The following is a 20,616-nucleotide window of genomic DNA, read 5'->3' as shown; positions in this document are numbered from 1 at the left end:
AAATTACATTGAGGCACTAATGAAGGATTTAAAAGCAATAAGTGCACAGCAAAAGAAAAAACCAAAGAAATACAGAAACTTTAAAAAATATTTTTAACGAGTCGAAAGCCGAAAAAGGTAGAAAGCAGCAACACTACAAAGAAGACTCGCCCAACTAAGTCAGCAAGAAGGCGCATACTTACCAATGCAGTTGCACTGAAGATCGAAGATTGCTGTAAACTCGACATTTTCGTTTTGTACGTGCGATGTCGCTGATATCTACCGGCGGCGGCTGCAGCTGCTGCACTTGCTCGAGCCTGACGGAGTGCCGAAGTTAATGACTTGCTTATAGACACTTTGCTTGTTTGTTGCTCTCTGAAATCTCATACACTGTGCTTATTGACGCTTGTTTTTTGTTTTTTTTTTTACTGTTATTGTTGTTGTAGTTGTAGTGTATAAAAATGCGCTTATCAGCAAATATTGGAATTGTTTATTATCAAAAAATATTTTTGCTTTTATTTGCAATTTGCGAAGTTTCGACGCGTCTGAAATTTTAATGAGCTGGTAAATTGTGTGGAACTAAAATAAAATTTCGCGAATTCTGCGAATTGCAATAAGTAACGGAGTGTAGAAAATATAAAATGCAGTTAATTAACAAAAAATTAAGCTTTGACAGTTGAAGGTACGTTTACTGTGGAGATGATGAAGTTGTATATTTTGTGTGTGTGTGTTGGTGTGTACAAATATAAGCTCGTCTGCACCGTTAGACAGCAAAAGCAGCTTAACTAAAGTTTGTTGTTATTGTGCGTTGTTGACTTTGTAAACAAATGCATACATATTAACATATTTATAATGCAAACTTGAAAGCTATGCACATTAAATGCGATTTTCTTGCCAGCCAGCCTAAATGTATGCTAATAATTTTGTTGTTAAGTGTGGTACAGGGTGTTAATTGTTGTTTGGTTATAAAGTAGTTAGTTTTTATGTGATTTTAATGTATCAGAAATATTTTACATAATTAATTTGTATTTTCAAAAATTTAATTAATTTATTTTTTATTTTTTTAATTAATAATCATTGAAAAATTAATAGAAAAATACTTATTTTTTTAACGAGCAACAGTTTTATACTTTAGGAAATAAAAAATTTTATAGCTGGGCCTAAAATTTTATATGATTAATTACACTATTAGGGTGGTCCGTAATAAATACGAAAAGTTAAAATTTATAAATAGAACAATAGAAACCTTGGTTCTGTAAAAATTAAAATTAATATTTTTTGAATGTCTTCGTTCTTTATTGGTCTTTTGATAAGAAAAATTTTGAAAAAATTTTAGTATCTTAAAGGAACATAACTGACGACACAACATGGACAAATCTAATATTTAATCATCTAATAACGGAAACTAAAACCCAATCGTCCCATTGGAAGAGCTCAAGAGCATTCCTACGATAGACGGTTTTACGTAACCGGAACGGAACCGGATTTTTATCCGACCATAGACTATCAAATCGGTAGCATTTAATAAATTAATAAACTTCCCTCCCAGTGAATGACGTCCTTGAAGTTAAACGACCGCCTATTGCAGACGACGAGCTTACGTTTGCCTCGTGAAACAAGAGTGGCCCTCGTTCTGTATATTTTAGCAGGTTAAACTTCTAATTATCCAGAATAAACCCCAATATACCAATATACAGTGGAACTTTCCCAACTCGAATCACTATAATCCACAAAAAAACTTCCATTTAGAGAGACTTCAGGTTATGGAAGGTAAATTGTATGAAATTTAGCTTCTATTGCCAATTCAAGAGTTCGATTTTTGGACAACTTCGAGTTATGGAAGTTCAACTGAATGTCCGGTATGCAACAAATCTCTGCTTGATACTAACTATATCTTGGTATGCTCAACAGACCCTACTCATCTCAAAGGCCATTTCCTATGGTCCGCTCTTGTCGAAGCAGCTTGTTTTCCGCGCCTCCCGTTAGATGACCTCAATGACAACTAAACTTAACATTTTAATTAGATTCTGATCCTGAGGATCTACTCGCTATAACAACAACAAGAGCTACGATCCACTGAAGCTTGTCAGGTTGTATTAAATGTGAAATTTTTCTCACCGATTTGGTCAACTGTAGTGCCAAGGTGCATAAGGAATTTTTCCAACAAGGCTCTACTACTTAGTACGAGTATCATCTTCAAGTTTTTCGCAGTTTGCGCGAAGAATCTTCTAAATCCTTTTACTTATTCATTGATGAGTGAAAATTTGCTTTAAAGAAGGAATCACTAAAGTTCTTACTTTACAATTCGTCCAATGTTATAGTGAAACTGGACAAATATGTAGACCCATAAATTACGTTTTCGAGAGGAGTAGTGCCAAATAAATAGGAGTGTTAAATATGGATTTTAAAAAATATATGAAGAAAGGATGAGTATACTCAAATTCTTATTGGGGGTTACTCTACAAAAACACTAACACATGACACAATTACAGTTATTATTTTCACTGCAGTCCGGACAACAGAAGTAATAATATTATTATTTTTAAAATTAATATGAAATATGTACTAATTTTCTGAGAAACAATTATTTCAGTATAGCACTATATATTATTATTAATATATTACATATTTATATTTGTTTGCCTCTTCAAGTAACTGCGACAACACAAAAACACCTTAATGAAGCACTTCATAGATAAACATATGCACATGTCAGTAGCAAATACGACGCAGCTCACAAAAGTTTATATAAATGTACGGATGTATACATTTGTATGACTTCACTAGCAAACTAAATTAACATTTTTATCGACATACATATGTGCATATATATTTGTACACATATGCCACTAAAGTAGAATATTAAAATTAGAAATTGTGGAAACGCGTGGAAAAACCCCGGAGAAGCAGCGCTGAAGGTGGCCAAAATAATATGAGGATATCACGCGCTGTATAAAAACATGACGAAATCACGGCAAAGAATTTTGGTATAAACAAAGAGCAAAGACGTGGACAGCATGGATATTGTCATATCTAACAAGGCTCCCACACAAAATGGTTACTGGTGTATAGCACATATGTATATCTTAATAATTCCCGAAAAATAATGACGACGGGGGTCTATTATGTACGCAGCAGTCTACCAACGGCACAGCAGGAGGCGGAAAAATATGGAAAAATTAAAATTATTCGAGCTTATGAATTGCAAATGGGAATAATGTGATTTTTTTACGATGATAAGGTTGATAAATATGACTTACAAATAAATATGTGTTATCTAGTATTTTAGTATGTACTATGGATTGTATGATTGTTAGTGGGTGGCTTGTAGGCGCTGTGATTAGTGCTGGTTATTGTTGTTGTGTGTACCTTTCTTGTGTAAGTAGTTGTGGCGGCAGAAAGGCGTTGTGCTTTCTTTGTTAAATGCCGCAGCGCGCAGAAAAGCCGCATAAATCACAGTTTTCAATCGTGTTTTCTCTAGCTAACGCTATTTGTGGGCGAACTTAATTTCCGCACGCGATTGACTGATGACGTACAGATTTGTGTACACCAAACTAGTTTCTATCGAATGTGAGCACACTTCCAGAGCGACGCGAACGCGGTGCGTTGAGCAAAACTTGCGTAATTTCTGCGTTTTTCCCACACACACAGCAAATGTGGCACAGATTTACGGCCGCGAAATTTTCACTGGAACGCACAAAGGCCGGCGCACTTGCTTTGAATACAATCGCACAATCTTCCAGCTAAACTCACACAAACTTCAATTCTTTGTTGCTTTTAATTAATGCTCACAATTATTTATGCACATAAAACGTTTACAAAAGCACACAGCAAAATAGTCAAAACACTTTTTAATCTGTCGGAAAATGCCAGTTTTCTACCGCACAGCGATTTATCCAATTGATTCTTCGGCTTTTTGATTGTCTGCTGTTTTTGACATTTGCGGCGCAGTCGCAATCGCAGACGTCAGAACTCAGCTGTTCTTTGTTGTTCGTGTAAGAATCGTAGCGAAAAGCGTAATATGTGAAATGAAATCAAATTGATAATAACAACAAGAAAGTAATGTGAAAACAAAAACAAAGCAGCAGCGGCAGCCGGCTGAACGAGCAAACACAAAACAAAAACACAAGTAGCGAACATGTGAGAAACAATAACAATGCAAAGCGTTGTGTCACAGCGCTTGTTTGTAAACAAAATAGATTTGGCACGAGAGCTTGTTGGCAGGTACTTACCTGGTAGGAAATTGATTCCGGCAATTATGCTTCTTAAAGTATAATGAATGATATTTGTATGAATATATTAAATAATAATCAATACAAATGAATTATGAATATAATAATTGTTAAGCAGATCTATTATTAAATCAAAGCGCAACTAATCAGGTTTCCTCCTTTGAATTTGAATTAGAAACAATTAGGTTAGGTTAGGTTAGTTTAGTAGGCAGGTCTCTGTATGCGCAGAAAGATTTCACTTGGAGAGTTTTGCGCTCTGTCCTTTGTGACACTAAAAACTCTTAATGGATCTTCATGAAAAAATCTTCACGATTCGGCAAAGCGCTTGTAATCTGTTACAAAGTTCTTGAGTCGGCTAATGTCAATATTAGTCAATTCGATAGATTTGCCGAAGTTATACCTACCTAGGTGTCTCCACCTCAGTCTGGCAAATGCTGGAGGAGAAAATGTTTAGATGATTTTCGCTTCTCGCCTTCCCCCAAGGAGTTTTGGTAATTTGCATCTACCAGAGAGAGAGAGAGAGAAAAAAATGTTAAAATAATCCGCAAACCTAGTTTAAATAAGGCGGTGGATTGAGATACCCACCTAAACATACTCCAAATATTAAAAAAAAAAAAACAAGAAAAAACGTTAACGTCGGCTGTACCGAAGCTAATATACCCTTCACAGGTGCATTTCTTTTAGTAACTATGTGTTTAAGCAAATCTAAAGACGTAAGAAAAAGTAAGTAAAACAAAAGAAAACATTTTACTAATTCTTTTTAGCCGGGTTGTTTGCTAGAAACATTAAGGTTATATGGTTAACCGATCTGAACAATTTCTTCGGAGATTATATTATTACCTTAAGCAGTAATCCATGTCAAATTTCGTGAAGATACCACGTCAAATGCGAAAATTTTCCATACAAGCCATTGATTACGATCGTTCGGTATGTATGGCAGCTATATGCTATAGTGAACCGATCCGAACAATTTTTTCGGAGATTAAATTATTTCTATGAGCAATAACTCACACCAAATTTCGTAAAGATATGTAGTAAAATGCAGACGTTTTCCATACAAGCCCTTCATTCCGATCGTTCAGTTTGTATGGCAGCTATATGATATAGTGGTCCGATATCGGCAGTTCCGACAAATGAGCAGCGTCTTGAAGAAACGATTTCTTAAAAATTGAAGGACTAGTTCGTATATATACAGACAGACGGACGGACAGACAGATAGACAGACGACATGGCTAAATCGACTCAGTTCAACATACTGATCATTTATATATATACTTTATAGGGCCTCCGACGCTTCCTTCTGGGTGTTACAAACTTCGTGACAAACTTAATATACCCACCCTGTTCAGGGTATAAAAATATTCAAACATTGCTAGACTCCTACAAAAACTTGAGCGTTGAATTCTTTTTGAACTAATTTCGATGAGAAATATATTTCTTAGTTTCCCCAGATGTTAGCTGATGGTTTCGAAACTCTACCTAATTATGAACTAACAATCTTATAATATTACTTCGCTTGAGACCTAATCGAATAAATTGAGTCGGACAACCGAGCCAGTTATGAAATTAAGGAAAACACTGGTGTAAGTGTACTATCCCATCTTCGTCATGGATGATCTGGATCATACTAATAAAGTCCCAGCTTTGTCCTGTAGCCATATCGGACTAGTCTAGTAATTATAGAGTAAAAATTTTTATTCTCCCTCTGAGGGAGAGAGAGAGAAGATATTTTAGATTTAGATCCTGGAGTGGATCGTTAACATTATCTAATGACTAAATTTTTCTGAGAAAAATTCCGGGGATATTCTTGTCTCTCCGAAGCAAACCACCAAATATGCACCACCTGCCCAACTCTGTGTAGTTAAAAATTATTATGAAATTTCTGGGTAATTTATCTTAATTGACAACTTTAACTTCATGAAACACCTGAAAAATGCTTTTAACGCATACGAGCACAACTTAAAAGCCCACTTAACTGAATTAGCACGTTTTGTGGCTGCGTGAATTCCGTAAGAATGCCGTAACGCTGTACAAAATAAAATTAAATCGTAAACAAGAAGCAATAAAACACTTAATTTTATGACACCGTAGACCGCGACGGTTTGTTCCCACGGCGGAGAGGTGGGTAATCGTGGTGGCGCGCACTTAAGACGCGCCATTTAAATCAGCGTTTAACAGCAATTTGTATAACTGTGCCGCTCTTTTGTTTTTTGTTGTTACTACTAATTGCTGTTGTTGCTGTTGTTGTTGTTACCTGTAATTAAAGTATTTATTGCGCTACTTAAGTACTGTCAACTACAGTACGCGTCTATAGTTATGTGCAACTTCAACTTTGGAGTTAAGAGAGAAGGAGTGTGTGAGAGAGAGGAGTGAAATTATTATACAAGAAACTAAAAATAACGTTATTAAGTTGCAATTTAAGTTTTTTGTTTCAAAGTTTTTAACTTTTTAATTGCTTTCCTGTACATTTAGCAATTAATTTCTTTAGTTTTGAGTTTTGTTTTTGTAGTTTTCTCTTGGCAGGCAGTGCAAAGTTGAACTTTCAGAGAAGCAGCGTTGCAGTTTGACGGCTAATGCGCGCACACCCACCTTGTCGTAGTAACAATAACTACAACAATAATACAAAAACAACACTATTGCAACAACAAATAGTACAACAAAACAATTATAACAACAACAACAAAAATGAAACAACAACATCATAAATACAACCATAGTGGCAGCAGCATACTTCGTTATAAAAGTTTTGACTTGCAACATTAGTTATGGACCGCCTCTTCTGCTGCTGGCGTTCCGCGCGAACTTCAAAACAACAACAACATATACTTATGTTTGTATGTGTCATGTATATAAAATCTGTTTGCATTAAATTGTCGAAAAGCTAATTAATATTGGCAATCATCTTGCCAGGCAGACAGACAGACACGATTTTGCTGCCATAAATTGCATGCCCACAAGCAAGCCATTGTTCTTCAATTTGTATGAGCACCCATAAACACTTGCTAATAATATAAATATACATACAAACAAACAAACTCGCATAATCGCATTGCTTCAGCTCGTTAAACATTGTGGTTTATAATAGCACAAGCATTCATTCATTTGCAACCGCAAAGGTGTGTCCGCCTAATACCGCTAATAAATACATCGTCTCTAACTACCTTCCTACCAACAAACAAACAAACAAATAGAGATTTCAGTGATTTAAATTTGATTTCACATTTAAACAGACTGCGGAGGCTTTTAGAATAAAGTATAGGCGCGCACTCAAGCCCCTTTTGTGGTTGCTGGGAAACTGTTGTGGGTAAATACGAAATGCCATGAGCATATAGCAAAATCTCCATTGTTAAGCGCAGGTGGGGTTCGCCGATTTGTCTATTGCCAATGTCAGTGCTTTAGTTGAGACTTAGTGAGCGCGCAAGAATGTTTGACACACCCAGTGCTGATTTGTTTAAAGTTGCTTTAAATTGTATGGAATATAAGTAGGTGTATTACCGATGAGTATATACAAATCTACAACAGCTGATGCTATCTAAACAATCAACTGATGTAACATCAGCCGCGAGAGAATCTTAGGGAGGGTTCAAAATGGGGAGCGAGGCGTAGTTCACAAACAAAAAAGAATGAGATCGAAATATGTGAGTGCAAAGAATTTGTCTTCCTGACAGATAGAAAACCCCAGGAATTCTAAAAACCTCGACGACTCATAACCCTCTCGACCGATCACATTTGAGTAATAGGCGATTCAGTGATTATGGAGAGTAAGCATCTTCAATTTGCGAAATAATCAAGCAATTGCTGTTATGATAGAGGTAAGATTGCGTCGGAATGAAGTGAACTGAGTTTGAATTAAGAACTGAGAGTTTCCAACTCTGGAAGTAATCAAGAAGTCTTTATAGTTTTGGTCCTGTGACATAAAAAATATAATGGATCATAAGAAAGCCATCAAATTGAAGGAGCATTTCCACAAGAACATCTGTCGACGATAGTAAAGCGACCGAACATTCATCTCGAAATAAATAGAATCTCTAACAACCCTAAATAAATTAATTAGACCATTTAAGGAATATGCTGAAAAATTCCAACTGTTGGATGCCGGCAGAAATAGAATATAATTTGGAATGAAAATAGCACCTTGGTGTCATGATAGCGCATCAAAATTTTCCTTTAACTACTACCAGGGACTAAACGTAAGACTAAGGCTAACCCAGCGGTCATTCACATGACATTCACAAAATTATTAATTCTGTTGGAATTTCTAACATAGTAGTGTCAAAAATTTGAGAACTCCATCGTATATCTTGTCAGAACTTTATCAGATCCTCGGCAACGGTTTACCGGCCCCTGTCCAATATTGAGTCTACTACGATTTATAAAAACACACTTCAGGTCGGAACTTCTACGATTAATTTCTGGAATCCGACCGATTTATGGGCATCGGCATCGGCCAAAAATTAGAAATCGGTTGGACACTAGTGATTGCCAACTGCTGTCAAATTCTGGGTATATAATGTTTCCTTATACATATGTATGTCGAAAAATAAAGAAGAGTGGATTAAAGCTTCAAGCTAATCTTGACTTTAAAGGCTTCAAATTGGACTTAAAAGTATTTACTTAGTTTTTAAGATTATCGACTATTTTTTTTTTAAGATAGAGGTTACCTTGATGTCAGTTTATATCATTATACAGGGTTAAGGCAGTAGTCTGCTTTAGAAGCCGAAAAAATGCGTTTTTTAGCAATTTTTTTTTGAAAGGGAAGGAAATGATTGCGGTAAACGGAATTTTAAGACGATAGTGTACTATATTCAAGGCTTAAAAAACAATACTTATTATTAAAAAATATTGAAATTTTTTCAAAGTTGTCAGTATTTTTCTGGAGCGCCTGGAGTCTGCACTTGTAAATCGTTGCCGGTGATGGAGGTCGTGCGATGCATCTGAAACAGTAGAACCATTTTTTTTTTTAATTTTATAAGTTTCTTTTCTCTATGAACTAACAAAATACCGAAGAAGTTATAAAATTCCACACTTTTTCGAAGTTTGAAAAAAAAATTCACTTTTTAAGAAAAAAAAGACTTTAAGTTGCATAAAAAGTAGTTTAAATAATAATAAATAATGTCCAGCTTTTTTAGTTCAAATAGAAGATAGTTTAATACTGAAGCTGGATCACTTTGGTTTTTTTTGATCGGACATATATTCTTTTTGCTATCGCCGGCACCGGCTTCTAACACTTGTGAAAATGAAAACTCGAGAAACCCCACTTTAAAGTTTTCGGATTCGCATTCGCTACTCTAGCTTAGAAAATATGTCGAATTGGCCTCTGGAATTTTAAAGACATATTCTTGGATAGTTTTGGAAGAGATTTAAATCAAAACAAAAAAATCGATTTTTTGAAACCTGTAAAACAAACTCTGCCTTAAGGAAACCTTTTTATTGATAGTTATAAATAAAGAAGTTACAATGGTTTAAAAAGAGGTAGGGAAGTTGTATGTACTACCTCAAAAAATATGAATGATCTCTTATGTAATTAAATCAAGTCTCTCTGTGGATTAAAGTCGCATGGAAGAGAAAAAGCATGCATGACATGACAGCCTCATTAGTGTGTGACACGGTTTGGAATCCAGTTCGGAACACAGTAAAGTACTGCAAAAAAAGAACAAAAACAAAAAATCACCGAATGTTATTGTCATTAATCATGTATTGTTAAAATAAGCAATTAATCTCCATTATAACTGCATGTCAATAAATTTAAGCGCACAACTTGTGTGATTCACTTAACGCAACGATAAAGAGGGAGCTCCGACAGAGCTGCTAGTGTCAATGGACCGATGGTTACATGGCGCAATGAGAAGATGAATGGTTGTGCAACCATAATTCGAATGTCACAAAGGGCGTTCGTCGCAGGATGAATTATGCGCGCGGCTACAATGTGGCTTCACTGGACCCGCTACTTGCAGTTAATCACCGTTTGTGAGTTGAATTTTCAAAATTTGCGCATAAATGCTGCAATTAATTTAAGCGCGTTCACCGGCATTCCGTGCGTTTACGAGCGCCACGGGCAACAATATACTGAAAAATCACCGTTAGCCACCGGAGTTGCGCTGGCAGCGCGCGTCCCTCGGCAGTCACAGTTGGCTGCAGTCTTAATCAAAGTCATAAAGTGCGTACGCATTAACCGCAGCGTGAAATATGCCGCGCCGCAGCCTTCACCACAAATACAGTTACAGCGTTACAGGCGGCAGGCGAGAGTTGAAATTGAGTTGTGAACACGCGCATGAGTTGTGGTGCGCTTGGTAAAAAACAGCCTGGCTTACATAAGCGCAACTTTGTGCATGTAAAAGCATATATACCTGCCTTCATCCATATGCAACAGTTTTGGTGGGAGCTTTTTTACGCGCTTCTAGCGTGTGGCATGTGGCAAATTATCGTTCGGTACGCACGCCACGCAAGTCCATGCCTCGCCACGCCCCACCACTACAGTAAGTGCGCATATCGAAAATTTCATAATTTTATGCCATAATTGAAATACACACCGGCGGGCATACAGAGGTGACCAACAGTTTGGTTCAGTTCAGTTATAACGGGTGATTTTTTTGAGGTTAGGATTTTCATGCATTAGTATTTGACAGATCACGTGGGATTTCAGACATGGTGTCAAAGAGAAAGATGCTCAGTATGCTTTGACATTTCATCATGAATAGACTTACTAACGAGCAACGCTTGCAAATCATTGAATTTTATTACCAAAATCAGTGTTCGGTTCGAAATGTGTTTCGCGCTTTACGTCCGATTTATGGTCTACATAATCGACCAAGTGAGCAAACAATTAATGCGATTGTGACCAAGTTTCGCACTCAGTTTACTTTATTGGACATTAAACCAACCACACGAATGCGTACAGTGCGTACAGAAGAGAATATTGCGTCTGTTTCTGAGAGTGTGGCTGAAGACCGTGAAATGTCGATTCGTCGCCGTTCGCAGCAATTGGGTTTGTGTTATTCGACCACATGGAAGATTTTACGCAAAGATCTTGGTGTAAAACCGTATAAAATACAGCTCGTGCAAGAACTGAAGCCGAACGATCTGCCACAACGTCGAATTTTCAGTGAATGGGCCCTAGAAAAGTTGGCAGAAAATCCGCTTTTTTATCGACAAATTTTGTTCAGCGATGAGGCTCATTTCTGGTTGAATGGCTACGTAAATAAGCAAAATTGCCGCATTTGGGGTGAAGAGCAACCAGAAGCCGTTCAAGAACTGCCCATGCATCCCGAAAAATGCACTGTTTGGTGTGGTTTGTACGCTGGTGGAATCATTGGACCGTATTTTTTCAAAGATGCTGTTGGACGCAACGTTACGGTGAATGGCGATCGCTATCGTTCGATGCTAACAAACTTTTTGTTGCCAAAAATGGAAGAACTGAACTTGGTTGACATGTGGTTTCAACAAGATGGCGCTACATGCCACACAGCTCGCGATTCTATGGCCATTTTGAGGGAAAACTTCGGAGAACAATTCATCTCAAGAAATGGACCCGTAAGTTGGCCACCAAGATCATGCGATTTAACGCCTTTAGACTATTTTTTGTGGGGCTACGTCAAGTCTAAAGTCTACAGAAATAAGCCAGCAACTATTCCAGCTTTGGAAGACAACATTTCCGAAGAAATTCGGGCTATTCCGGCCGAAATGCTCGAAAAAGTTGCCCAAAATTGGACTTTCCGAATGGACCACCTAAGACGCAGCCGCGGTCAACATTTAAATGAAATTATCTTCAAAAAGTAAATGTCATGAACCAATCTAACGTTTCAAATAAAGAACCGATGAGATTTTGCAAATTTTATGCGTTTTTTTTTTTAAAAAAGTTATCAAGCTCTTAAAAAATCACCCTTTACGTGCCACTTCAACCACTATGTATTTATTTGTTGTAATTGATGGTTTGGGCACAACGCTGTACGACAAACTCACCTAATTGTACTCGAATATATAGCCTGGTGCAAGGAAACAATTACATTCAGTATTAATAATTATTTTCATAATATTGAAGAACTTAGAATGTTCCAAGTTGGTCATACAGTTTAAGGTTGTTGCTGGTATAAATTTAAAGCTTTAATAATTTTTATGGGAAATAAATTATCAGCGATATTTGCGTTCGGTATCGATCTCCTGTGATGGTTTCACTTGGCTTCAGCATCTTCGAAAATCTTCTCCCTTCCACCACCATGCCGGTCTTCGACTTCATAATCACCATTATTAAAACGTTGAAACCATTCGCGACATGTTCTTTCACTTAGGACAGCCTCACCGTACGTATTCGAAAGCATTCGATGAGCCTCAGCCGCACTTTTCTTGTAAATAAAATAGAAAAGCAAAATTTCCCGCAAATGTTGAGAATTCGGCTAAAAAAGTGACATTTTCAGTTGAGAATACGTTTGGGATGCAAACAGATCTCTACAAATGTTTTGTTGGGTTAATGTTGACACAATGTCCAAGATTGATATAAAACGATTTAATCGATTTAATTAACCAGTGCTTGACCCTAGAGACATCGATTGGAAAACGGCGGAAGCAAAGTTGTAGACCTAATAACTCTACACAGTTCTAGTAAGAATCTCTCATAGACGTATTAAAAAATGTTTAGATAAAAAAGTGGTTGTGGTCATAATCTTTTGAAAGCAATATCGAATATGTGTCATGAAAAGAATGTTTAGGGAAAATTGTGAATAAAAATTTTAATTGAAAGCCATGTGGCTTTTTCATGTTAACGAAACACAAATATTTTCACCGAAGAACATGTCTTGAGTAGAATTAGGCCATAAAAAAGAACTTTGTTCTAGGATAATTGGAGTTCGTTTAGGTTTTGAGGCAATTTTTATGTTTATATTGGTATCAAAGTAGCCTTAAAACGAAAATTTTAATATGGGAAATAAATCGTGAGCAATCTGACTGTCTGTCCTCAGTTGTAGTAATAAACTCTCACAGGCGAATGAAAAACAATTTTTTTTTGGCAAATAAATGGTTTGTGGTCATAATTCTATGAAAAAATGTTTGTTTTATGAAATTAACATCGATTAGAGATTTCAAAAAGCATGTTTACATAAAATATATTAACAATAAGGTTGATTTAGTCACCTTACTCACTTGATTTACAGCCTTTGTTTCGTTTTATGTTTCTAAACTCTAAAAATTACTCCGTGAAACATGTCTTAAGTCGATTAAACCATAAATAAGAAATTCGTTCGAGAAGAATTGGAGTTCTCTGAGGTTGGCTCAAGAGGAATCCATTTGGAGGCGATAATAAGATTTACTTGAAAATCTGGAATATTTTAGTTTGAGATGTCGAGAAGTCCTGTGGTAGTACCGAAAATTTAAACTATTCTCAAGGAATAGCTCTAGAAACTGGAAAATTTGAAGAACTATTTTTAGATGAAACATAGATATAAACATGTCATAGACCATAAAAAAATAATTTGGTATGAATAAATTCTATTCGTTTTAGTTTTAAAAAATAGATTCCCTCGAGAGGAATTGGAGTTCTCTGGGGTTGGCTGCTCAAGAGGAATCCATTTGAAGCAATAATAAAGATTTACTTGAAATGTCGGAATATTTTAGTTTGAGAAGTCGAATTTTGTAGACATGTAGTAGTACTGAAAATTTAATATACTCTCAAGAAAATATCTGGAATCTAGAAACTTCTTAGAATTATTTTTTTGATGAAAAAATAAATTTAAAAAATTTTAACACCCATTCAATTTCGAAATAAAATGGATACAGAAAGACGCTTGTTAGATACATGGTAAGATTTAATTCGATAGTGCAAATAGTTTTGTATGAAATATCTCCTAACTTGACAGTTCATGACATCTTCTCAGGTTTGTTGTTGAGCGATTGAGCCTCCGCTGTACCTCTGCTGGCGGGAATTTCAAAGCTGGAGGCTTATCTTTATATAATAAAGAAGCTTATTGATCGACTTTGCAAATAATTCCTGAATCTTACCAACTTCACTTCTTATCACTTTAGATATATTTTTCTCTTCAAACGCATTTAAATCAATCGTTATTTTACATATCAGTATCTTACTTATTACTAGCGACCAACGGCTATTGTGTTTAAAATCTATTTTTATTGGAATACCTAAGTCCAACTATTATATTTCCGTTTCTTTGTACAATTTTTATTAAAATTTTCCACATCTAAGCAGCAATATAGCTGCCTTTATGATTTTGTACCTTATTCAAATTCAACGCATTCCACATTATCTCTTTGTCGTCCTCTCTCCATCAACATCATCTTGCTTCACATACTTTCACTTATGACATTATATTTCTATTATCTATCCTACTTCACTTTAACCTAATGTAACTTATCTCTGCCTTTTACAATGTTCAAGTGCATTTGCTTTGAAGACACTACCGCGAGTGAAATGTTGCAAGAAAGAAAGCAACCTCATCATTGCACACGCACCGGCACACACAGTCAAGTGCAGCAATTTATTAAAGTATACTTTTGTGAGCGCTGCGTTGTAAATATTTATACGCCATTTTGCTGGCTCCTCCTCCCCCGCCATTGCTTTGTGAATACAAGCGTAATAATGTTTAACTTTATTTTAACTTTGTGCTACACTGTATGCAAAACTGAGCAACATTCTATGAGTATGTTAACAGAGACAAGAAAGCGATGGTTGAGCACAACAACAACAACAACAAGCGCTATGACAACAACATAAATAGCTGCAAGAAAGTGTGTTGGTTTTGCTGCAAAGTTGTTGGCATTTAACGCACCATGTCGACGTTTGACTGAATGGCAGAGTCCTGGGAGAGCGCTCGCGCTTCTAAGAGCATAAACATAAACATAAACAACGCTTGCACAAATAGACGCTAGCGGCGCACGAAACGGCACAGCTGTGCATAGAGATTTTAGCAGAAGAATATGCTCATAGATAAACGCGTTAGAAGAATGAGGAGGAGGTGCAAGGAGGCGCGTTGATGGCAAGTGCTGAGTGGAATACTAATGTGAGTGTGGTGGAGGGTATATATAGTGCATAAAATATGTGAAAAAGGAAGCGTAATATAGACTACGCAGAAAAATATATAAAGAAAATGCAAAAAGGAACAAAAAACTAAAATAATAAAAAAAAATGAAAGTTACGTATACGCACTCGTGGCCCGCCGCGTTGCACTGCATTGCGCTTGAATGCCAACGTGATTGCACCAACAGCGCTGCGCTGGTATTTTATGCGAAGCATTTCGGTGATAGAACAGAAACGGCGTTAGAATGCACTACAAGCACTCCATCCACATATATTTGCCGGTGGGGGTGTGCGCAGCAAAGACAGTTGAGCCGTTGCCTCACGTTGCATTTATTCACGTGCTCTTTCGTGCGGAAATTGTGTGAGGCTGAGTCAATGTAAATCAATAATGGAGTGGAGTGGAGTGTAGAACAAAAAAAAGTGGAAATTTAAAACACAGCGTTGCATTTAAAAAACCAAATGTAGTGAGTTCACTTCACCCACGCAGCGTGCGTTGAAACAGTGGCGCTTAAAGGAAATTGAAAGCTGTTGCTTTGCTCTGTTTCGCCGCGCTCAGCTGCAGTTATTTCCTTTGTGTTGCGCGTAAGCCAGCTAAAATGCTTTATTGAAACTTTTTCATTCGAAGTTTTTTGGTATAAACTGGTACGCACCGGCTGCATGAGAAATCGCGAATTTTTGGCAATCAATATGGGTATGGAAATTATTGTTATAAAGCAAGTACTCATGAATAAACTCTAAATATGTTCGCAAAAAGTAGCAGTTACTTTATGCTTTATATTTAATAATATTTTTTCTTTTTTAATTTTTTTGAAGATTATACTCTCAAATTTTAAGAAGATTGACCAAAATATTTTTCCGAATGATAATATTTTCTATTAAAATAAAATGAATGAAAATTTGTATGCTTAATTATTTAATACATATTTTAAGATCGTTAAAAGTATATTTCCGCGTTGCCACCTGTTTTTATATATTTTTTATTCAAACAAATTGTCAAAATGAAGTTTTCTGAGTATCAAAGTAAGAGACAAGATATGTCAGAGTCAGACGAAGAGATATTCCTTAGAGAGCTTGCCACTGCTGTTTGTAATTATTAAGTCAAATGAATTGTTAAGATACAGAAACGCTCAAAATATGGGCTTCAAGCTGGAACAATTTAAGACATTTTGTTTAAGGAACTCGTCGAACCTATTATTTTCAGCAAATCAAATTTTTGAATCTATGAACACTTCCTAGCCCAAAAAGCATGATTAAATTAGTATAATACTGAAACAATTATTTTCCAGACCATTTCGGTGTAGTGCATAGCACGATTTTCTACAATCCCGGTCGCCAAAGAGATTTTCTTGAAAATAGTGTTTTTAAGGTTGGTAGCCTCTTTCTTGTATCATTACAAAAATGTATACACTAAAATGCAGGGCTGAAAAAACCTGAAAGAAAGAAACTATATTATTTTTCCCTTACTTTCAGATTAAATTGTTAAAGCTAGGCCCCTTCGAGAGTCAAACTCTTTAAAAATTTTTATACTATCGCAACAAAAGTTGCTAAGAGAGTATTATAGTTTTGTCCACATAACGGTTGTTTGTAAGTCCTAAAACTAAACGAGTTAGATATAAGGTTATATATACCAAAGTGATCAGGGTGACGAGTAAAGTTCAAATACGGATGTCCGTCTGTCCGTCTGTGCAAGCTGTAACTTGAGTAAAAATTGAGATATCTTAATGAAATTTGGAACACGAGTTCCTTGGCACCATAAGAAGGTTAAGTTCGAAGATGGGCGGAATGGGACCACTGCCACGCCCACAAAATGGCGATAACCAAAAACACATAAAGAGCTATAACTAAGCCATAAATAAAGTTATGAAAATAAAATTTGGAACATAGGATCGCATTAGAGAGGGGCACATTTGAATGTAATTTTTTTGGAAAAGTGGGCGTGACCCCGCCCCCAAATATGTTTTTTGTATATATCTTGCAAACCAATAATGCTATATAAACCAAACTTTCTGCAGTCGTTTCTTTTAACCGTTTCCTTATACAGTCCAAAAATGAAAGAAATCGGATAATAACCACGCCCACCTCCCATACAAAGGTTAGGTTGAAAATGACCAAAAGTGCGTTAACTCACTAACGAGAAACGTCAGAAACACCAAGTTTTACATAAGAAATGGCAGAAGGAAGCTGCACAAATTTTACAAAATTGAAAATGGGCGTGGCGTCGCCCACTTATGGGTCAAAAACCATATCTCAAGAACTACCCGACAGATTTCAATGAAATTCGGTATATAATATTTTCTTGACACCCTGATGACACTCGTGGAATATGGGCGAAAGCGGTTCACAACTACGCCTACTTCCCACATAACTCAATTTTGAATCCTTCTGATTCGTTCACTTTATAATGTATACATAAGGAACCGATAAAAATAGCGAAATAAAACTTTACACAAATACTGTACTTGAGCTGTGACATCACCTGTGGAAAAATTGCCAAAATCGAACCATGACTTTTCAATGCCCCTGATATCAAACATGAAGAACTCATTGCCTAAGGGTAATTTTTCACCGAAAAAAATAGGTAGATCTCTAAATAAATTGCGAGAGTATAAAATGTTCGGTTGGCCCCGAACTTAGCCTTTCCTTACTTGTTTAAAGTAATATTTCAACTTTTTAAAAATCTTCATTCAGTAAATTTTCAGAAAATAAATGAGTTATAGCAAAATAGGTTTTAAACTGAAACTAGAGGACTCCATTTTTATAGTCAAAAACCATATCTCAGGAAAGACTCAACCTATTTGAAGGAAATTTAGTACATAATATTTTCTTCTTCTTTTTTTCAAATACTGTATTTGTAGTGTGGTATTGTCTGTCTAAAAATAATCCAAAAGAGGAGTGTTTCTTATAATAGTGGACCCCTGTGCAAATATGGGGAAAAACATGGTATTAGTTTCTCTAGCCTCCATATACCTCATATACTGATTTTCAAACACCAGGTGGGCTTTATACCGTAAATACCGATTAATGTGTGAGATATTTTAACCCATTCGATCCCGAAAAAATAAAAAAATAATTTCTGTACCCAAGCGAATACAATGGGATCAAATGGGTTAAGATAAATCAAGTGAACGGATAATATTGAATATAATGTAGCTTGGTGGTGAAAATGAGTAAAATCGATTCAGGCATGATTCCAGTCCTCATGAATGTACTATATATACTGATTATCGTTATTCTAGTAGACTTTATTAAATTAAATAAATAAATTACGAGAGTAGAAAACGTTCGGTTACACACCAAATTAACCCCTCCTTACTTGAGATTGTTTATAGTTTTTAATTCAGAAATAAAATATTCCAATTATGAAATCATTAAAAATGAGAAACAAATTATATTTACAAATTTCAAGTACATAGTCTATGTATACGTACAAATGTTTGTGCTTTATTTGGCTTTTGTCAATATTATATTTTAATTGCATGAAATGCATTAATTAAACTACATTTTTGATTTATTCGAATCTTTGCGCTTTTTTTGCCAATAAAAAATATTTCTGGCCGCAGTAATTAAAGCCTTTGCAATAATTAAACGACACCTCGGTGCACCAAAACTTTATATCATGGCCACTGCACAAATACACACATATGTACATAAGTATTTACATACATATGCAGTAAAAATGTGTGAGTGTGCGTTTACAAAGTGCAAAGTTACAATTTTGGCCACACCTTCATTGGAAGTCGGTTGTTTCTGTACAAAAATCCAATTAAATCGCACGGCTTGCGCACTTTCGGACAGACACACCGGTGTATATGTGCTTGTGTGTTCATGTTGAATGCAACAAATGGTCAATTGCCGCCACTCGCCTGTTCTTAAAAGGCCAGGCCAATCATTTGCGTTTTTTTTTTTTTTTGTTTTTTTGCATCTTTTACATGCTTTTCGCAATTACAATTAGCTTGAGCCGTTATTCTAGCGCGTTAAAAGCTCAACGATCATTCGGCAATTAACGACTAATATACGATTTAACGAGATTAATCCGCATAAATGGCTGTTTCAGCGGTATTTGTTTTGGAATTTCAATTAAGACGCTTTGAAATTTTTGAAGTATTCAAAATAAAAATATTTGAAAACCTTGAACTGAAAAATAGAAATACAGAAAAATAACACTTGAGCATGATTTGTTTTGGACTGATGCTTCAAAATAATGGAAGAGGAATAACAAAAATTAAAAAGTTTGGTTGGAGTCTTCAATAGAGTACCTTGGATTGAATAGATTAACACTTGTGTGATTTGACTTTTTCGTTACTTTTTCAAGACTTTGATAGTTATCTACTTCTCAGAATTATTTGTCATTCGGCTACTGCAAAGCTCTTTAAAATTACAGCAAATGTAACTTGCCGTAATCTAAAACTGTCCAAACAATCGAATGAACTAGAACTATTAAGAAGAGACCTTACCTCGACCGAATGTCGATATAATTATCTTTTACTATTTTCTTTTTGTATATTTTTGAAACAACGGTTCTACCTCCTCCCAATATTTATTCAATGAAAGAAGCCATTAAAAATGATCTTTAAAAATTAATATAAAATAAACAATTCTATAAAAATTTAGAAGAATATTTTGATGGAACATTTTTAAAGTCAAAATTAAATATTGTTCTAAAAATAAAACCGAAGAAATCATGCAATTCGAACCATTTATGATTTCTTTAAATAATTTATTCTTATTTCTATTATTTTTATTAATTTAAAATAATTTTTTCATTATTTGTTGATCAAAATACGCACGTTTATTAAAAATAGATATCTATTTACATATCCACTTAATTCTCGTATCCAACAATATAAAAATATATATACACACACACTATACGTTTCTACGGCATCTATAAAAATAAGCGTGTTTCTTTGCTTGTTACCTTTTGTTGTTGTTGTTCGTGGTACTTGAGAACGTCACTCAAAATATACAGCGAACACTCAACCGCACGCGCCGTACAGCTGATGAGCACCGTTGGCGCAACTGCATTTTGTATCCCATATGGTCTAGTGGCTAGGATATCTGGCTTTCACCCAGAAGGCCCGGGTTCGATTCCCGGTATGGGAAGATATTTTTTTTTACCTACTTTTTTTTGTTTCTCAATAATACAAGATCTAAAAATTATTATCTGCAGTATTAATATGAATTTATATAGCTCTGTAACTATATAATAAAGTAGCATTTAACTAATAATATTTACGTGTATATAAAATATTTTATTTTCAAATATTAACATTTCTCGTTATTCAATTCGAGTTATTGTTTTGTTAAATAAATTATTTTCATAAATATAATAATTAAAACAATTTGTTTTATTATTTTCAAAAGTTCTATCATTTCATCTACCTA

General features: G+C 35.4%; 1 protein-coding gene, 1 long non-coding RNA gene and 1 other non-coding gene across 4 annotated transcripts in view; 2 read left to right on the top strand and 1 right to left on the bottom strand.

Moving 5' to 3' along the window:
* The window catches only part of LOC105208788 (cytosolic purine 5'-nucleotidase), a 71,191-nt gene extending 67,293 nt beyond the window's left edge, over positions 1–3,898 (bottom strand). The window contains exons 1-2 of one of the 2 annotated variants that reach the window (XM_011178824.3): positions 3,349–3,897; positions 183–524 (exon numbers count right to left, since the gene is read on the bottom strand). In XM_011178824.3, the coding sequence (XP_011177126.2) occupies positions 183–227 (45 nt within the window). In that variant the 5' untranslated portion in view covers positions 228–524; positions 3,349–3,897. Of the gene's footprint in view, positions 1–182; positions 525–3,348 lie in introns of both variants that reach the window. The other variant, XM_011178823.3, reaches the window with a different exon arrangement.
* Positions 520–3,270, top strand: LOC128922339 (uncharacterized). Its single transcript, XR_008471576.1, has 2 exons — positions 520–661; positions 2,632–3,270. It is a non-coding gene; the product is annotated as an uncharacterized LOC128922339 (long non-coding RNA).
* A 16,364-nt stretch (positions 3,899–20,262) lies between the features above and the next one.
* Positions 20,263–20,334, top strand: Trnae-uuc (transfer RNA glutamic acid (anticodon UUC)). The gene has a single exon. It is a non-coding gene; the product is annotated as a tRNA-Glu (tRNA).
* Positions 20,335–20,616: the final 282 nt, after the last annotated feature.

This window comes from Zeugodacus cucurbitae, chromosome 5 (assembly GCF_028554725.1).
Source record: "Zeugodacus cucurbitae isolate PBARC_wt_2022May chromosome 5, idZeuCucr1.2, whole genome shotgun sequence".
Taxonomy (NCBI): domain Eukaryota; kingdom Metazoa; phylum Arthropoda; class Insecta; order Diptera; family Tephritidae; genus Zeugodacus; species Zeugodacus cucurbitae.
Note: the sequence above shows the minus strand (reverse complement) of the source record. Positions and strands in the feature narration are given on the sequence as shown.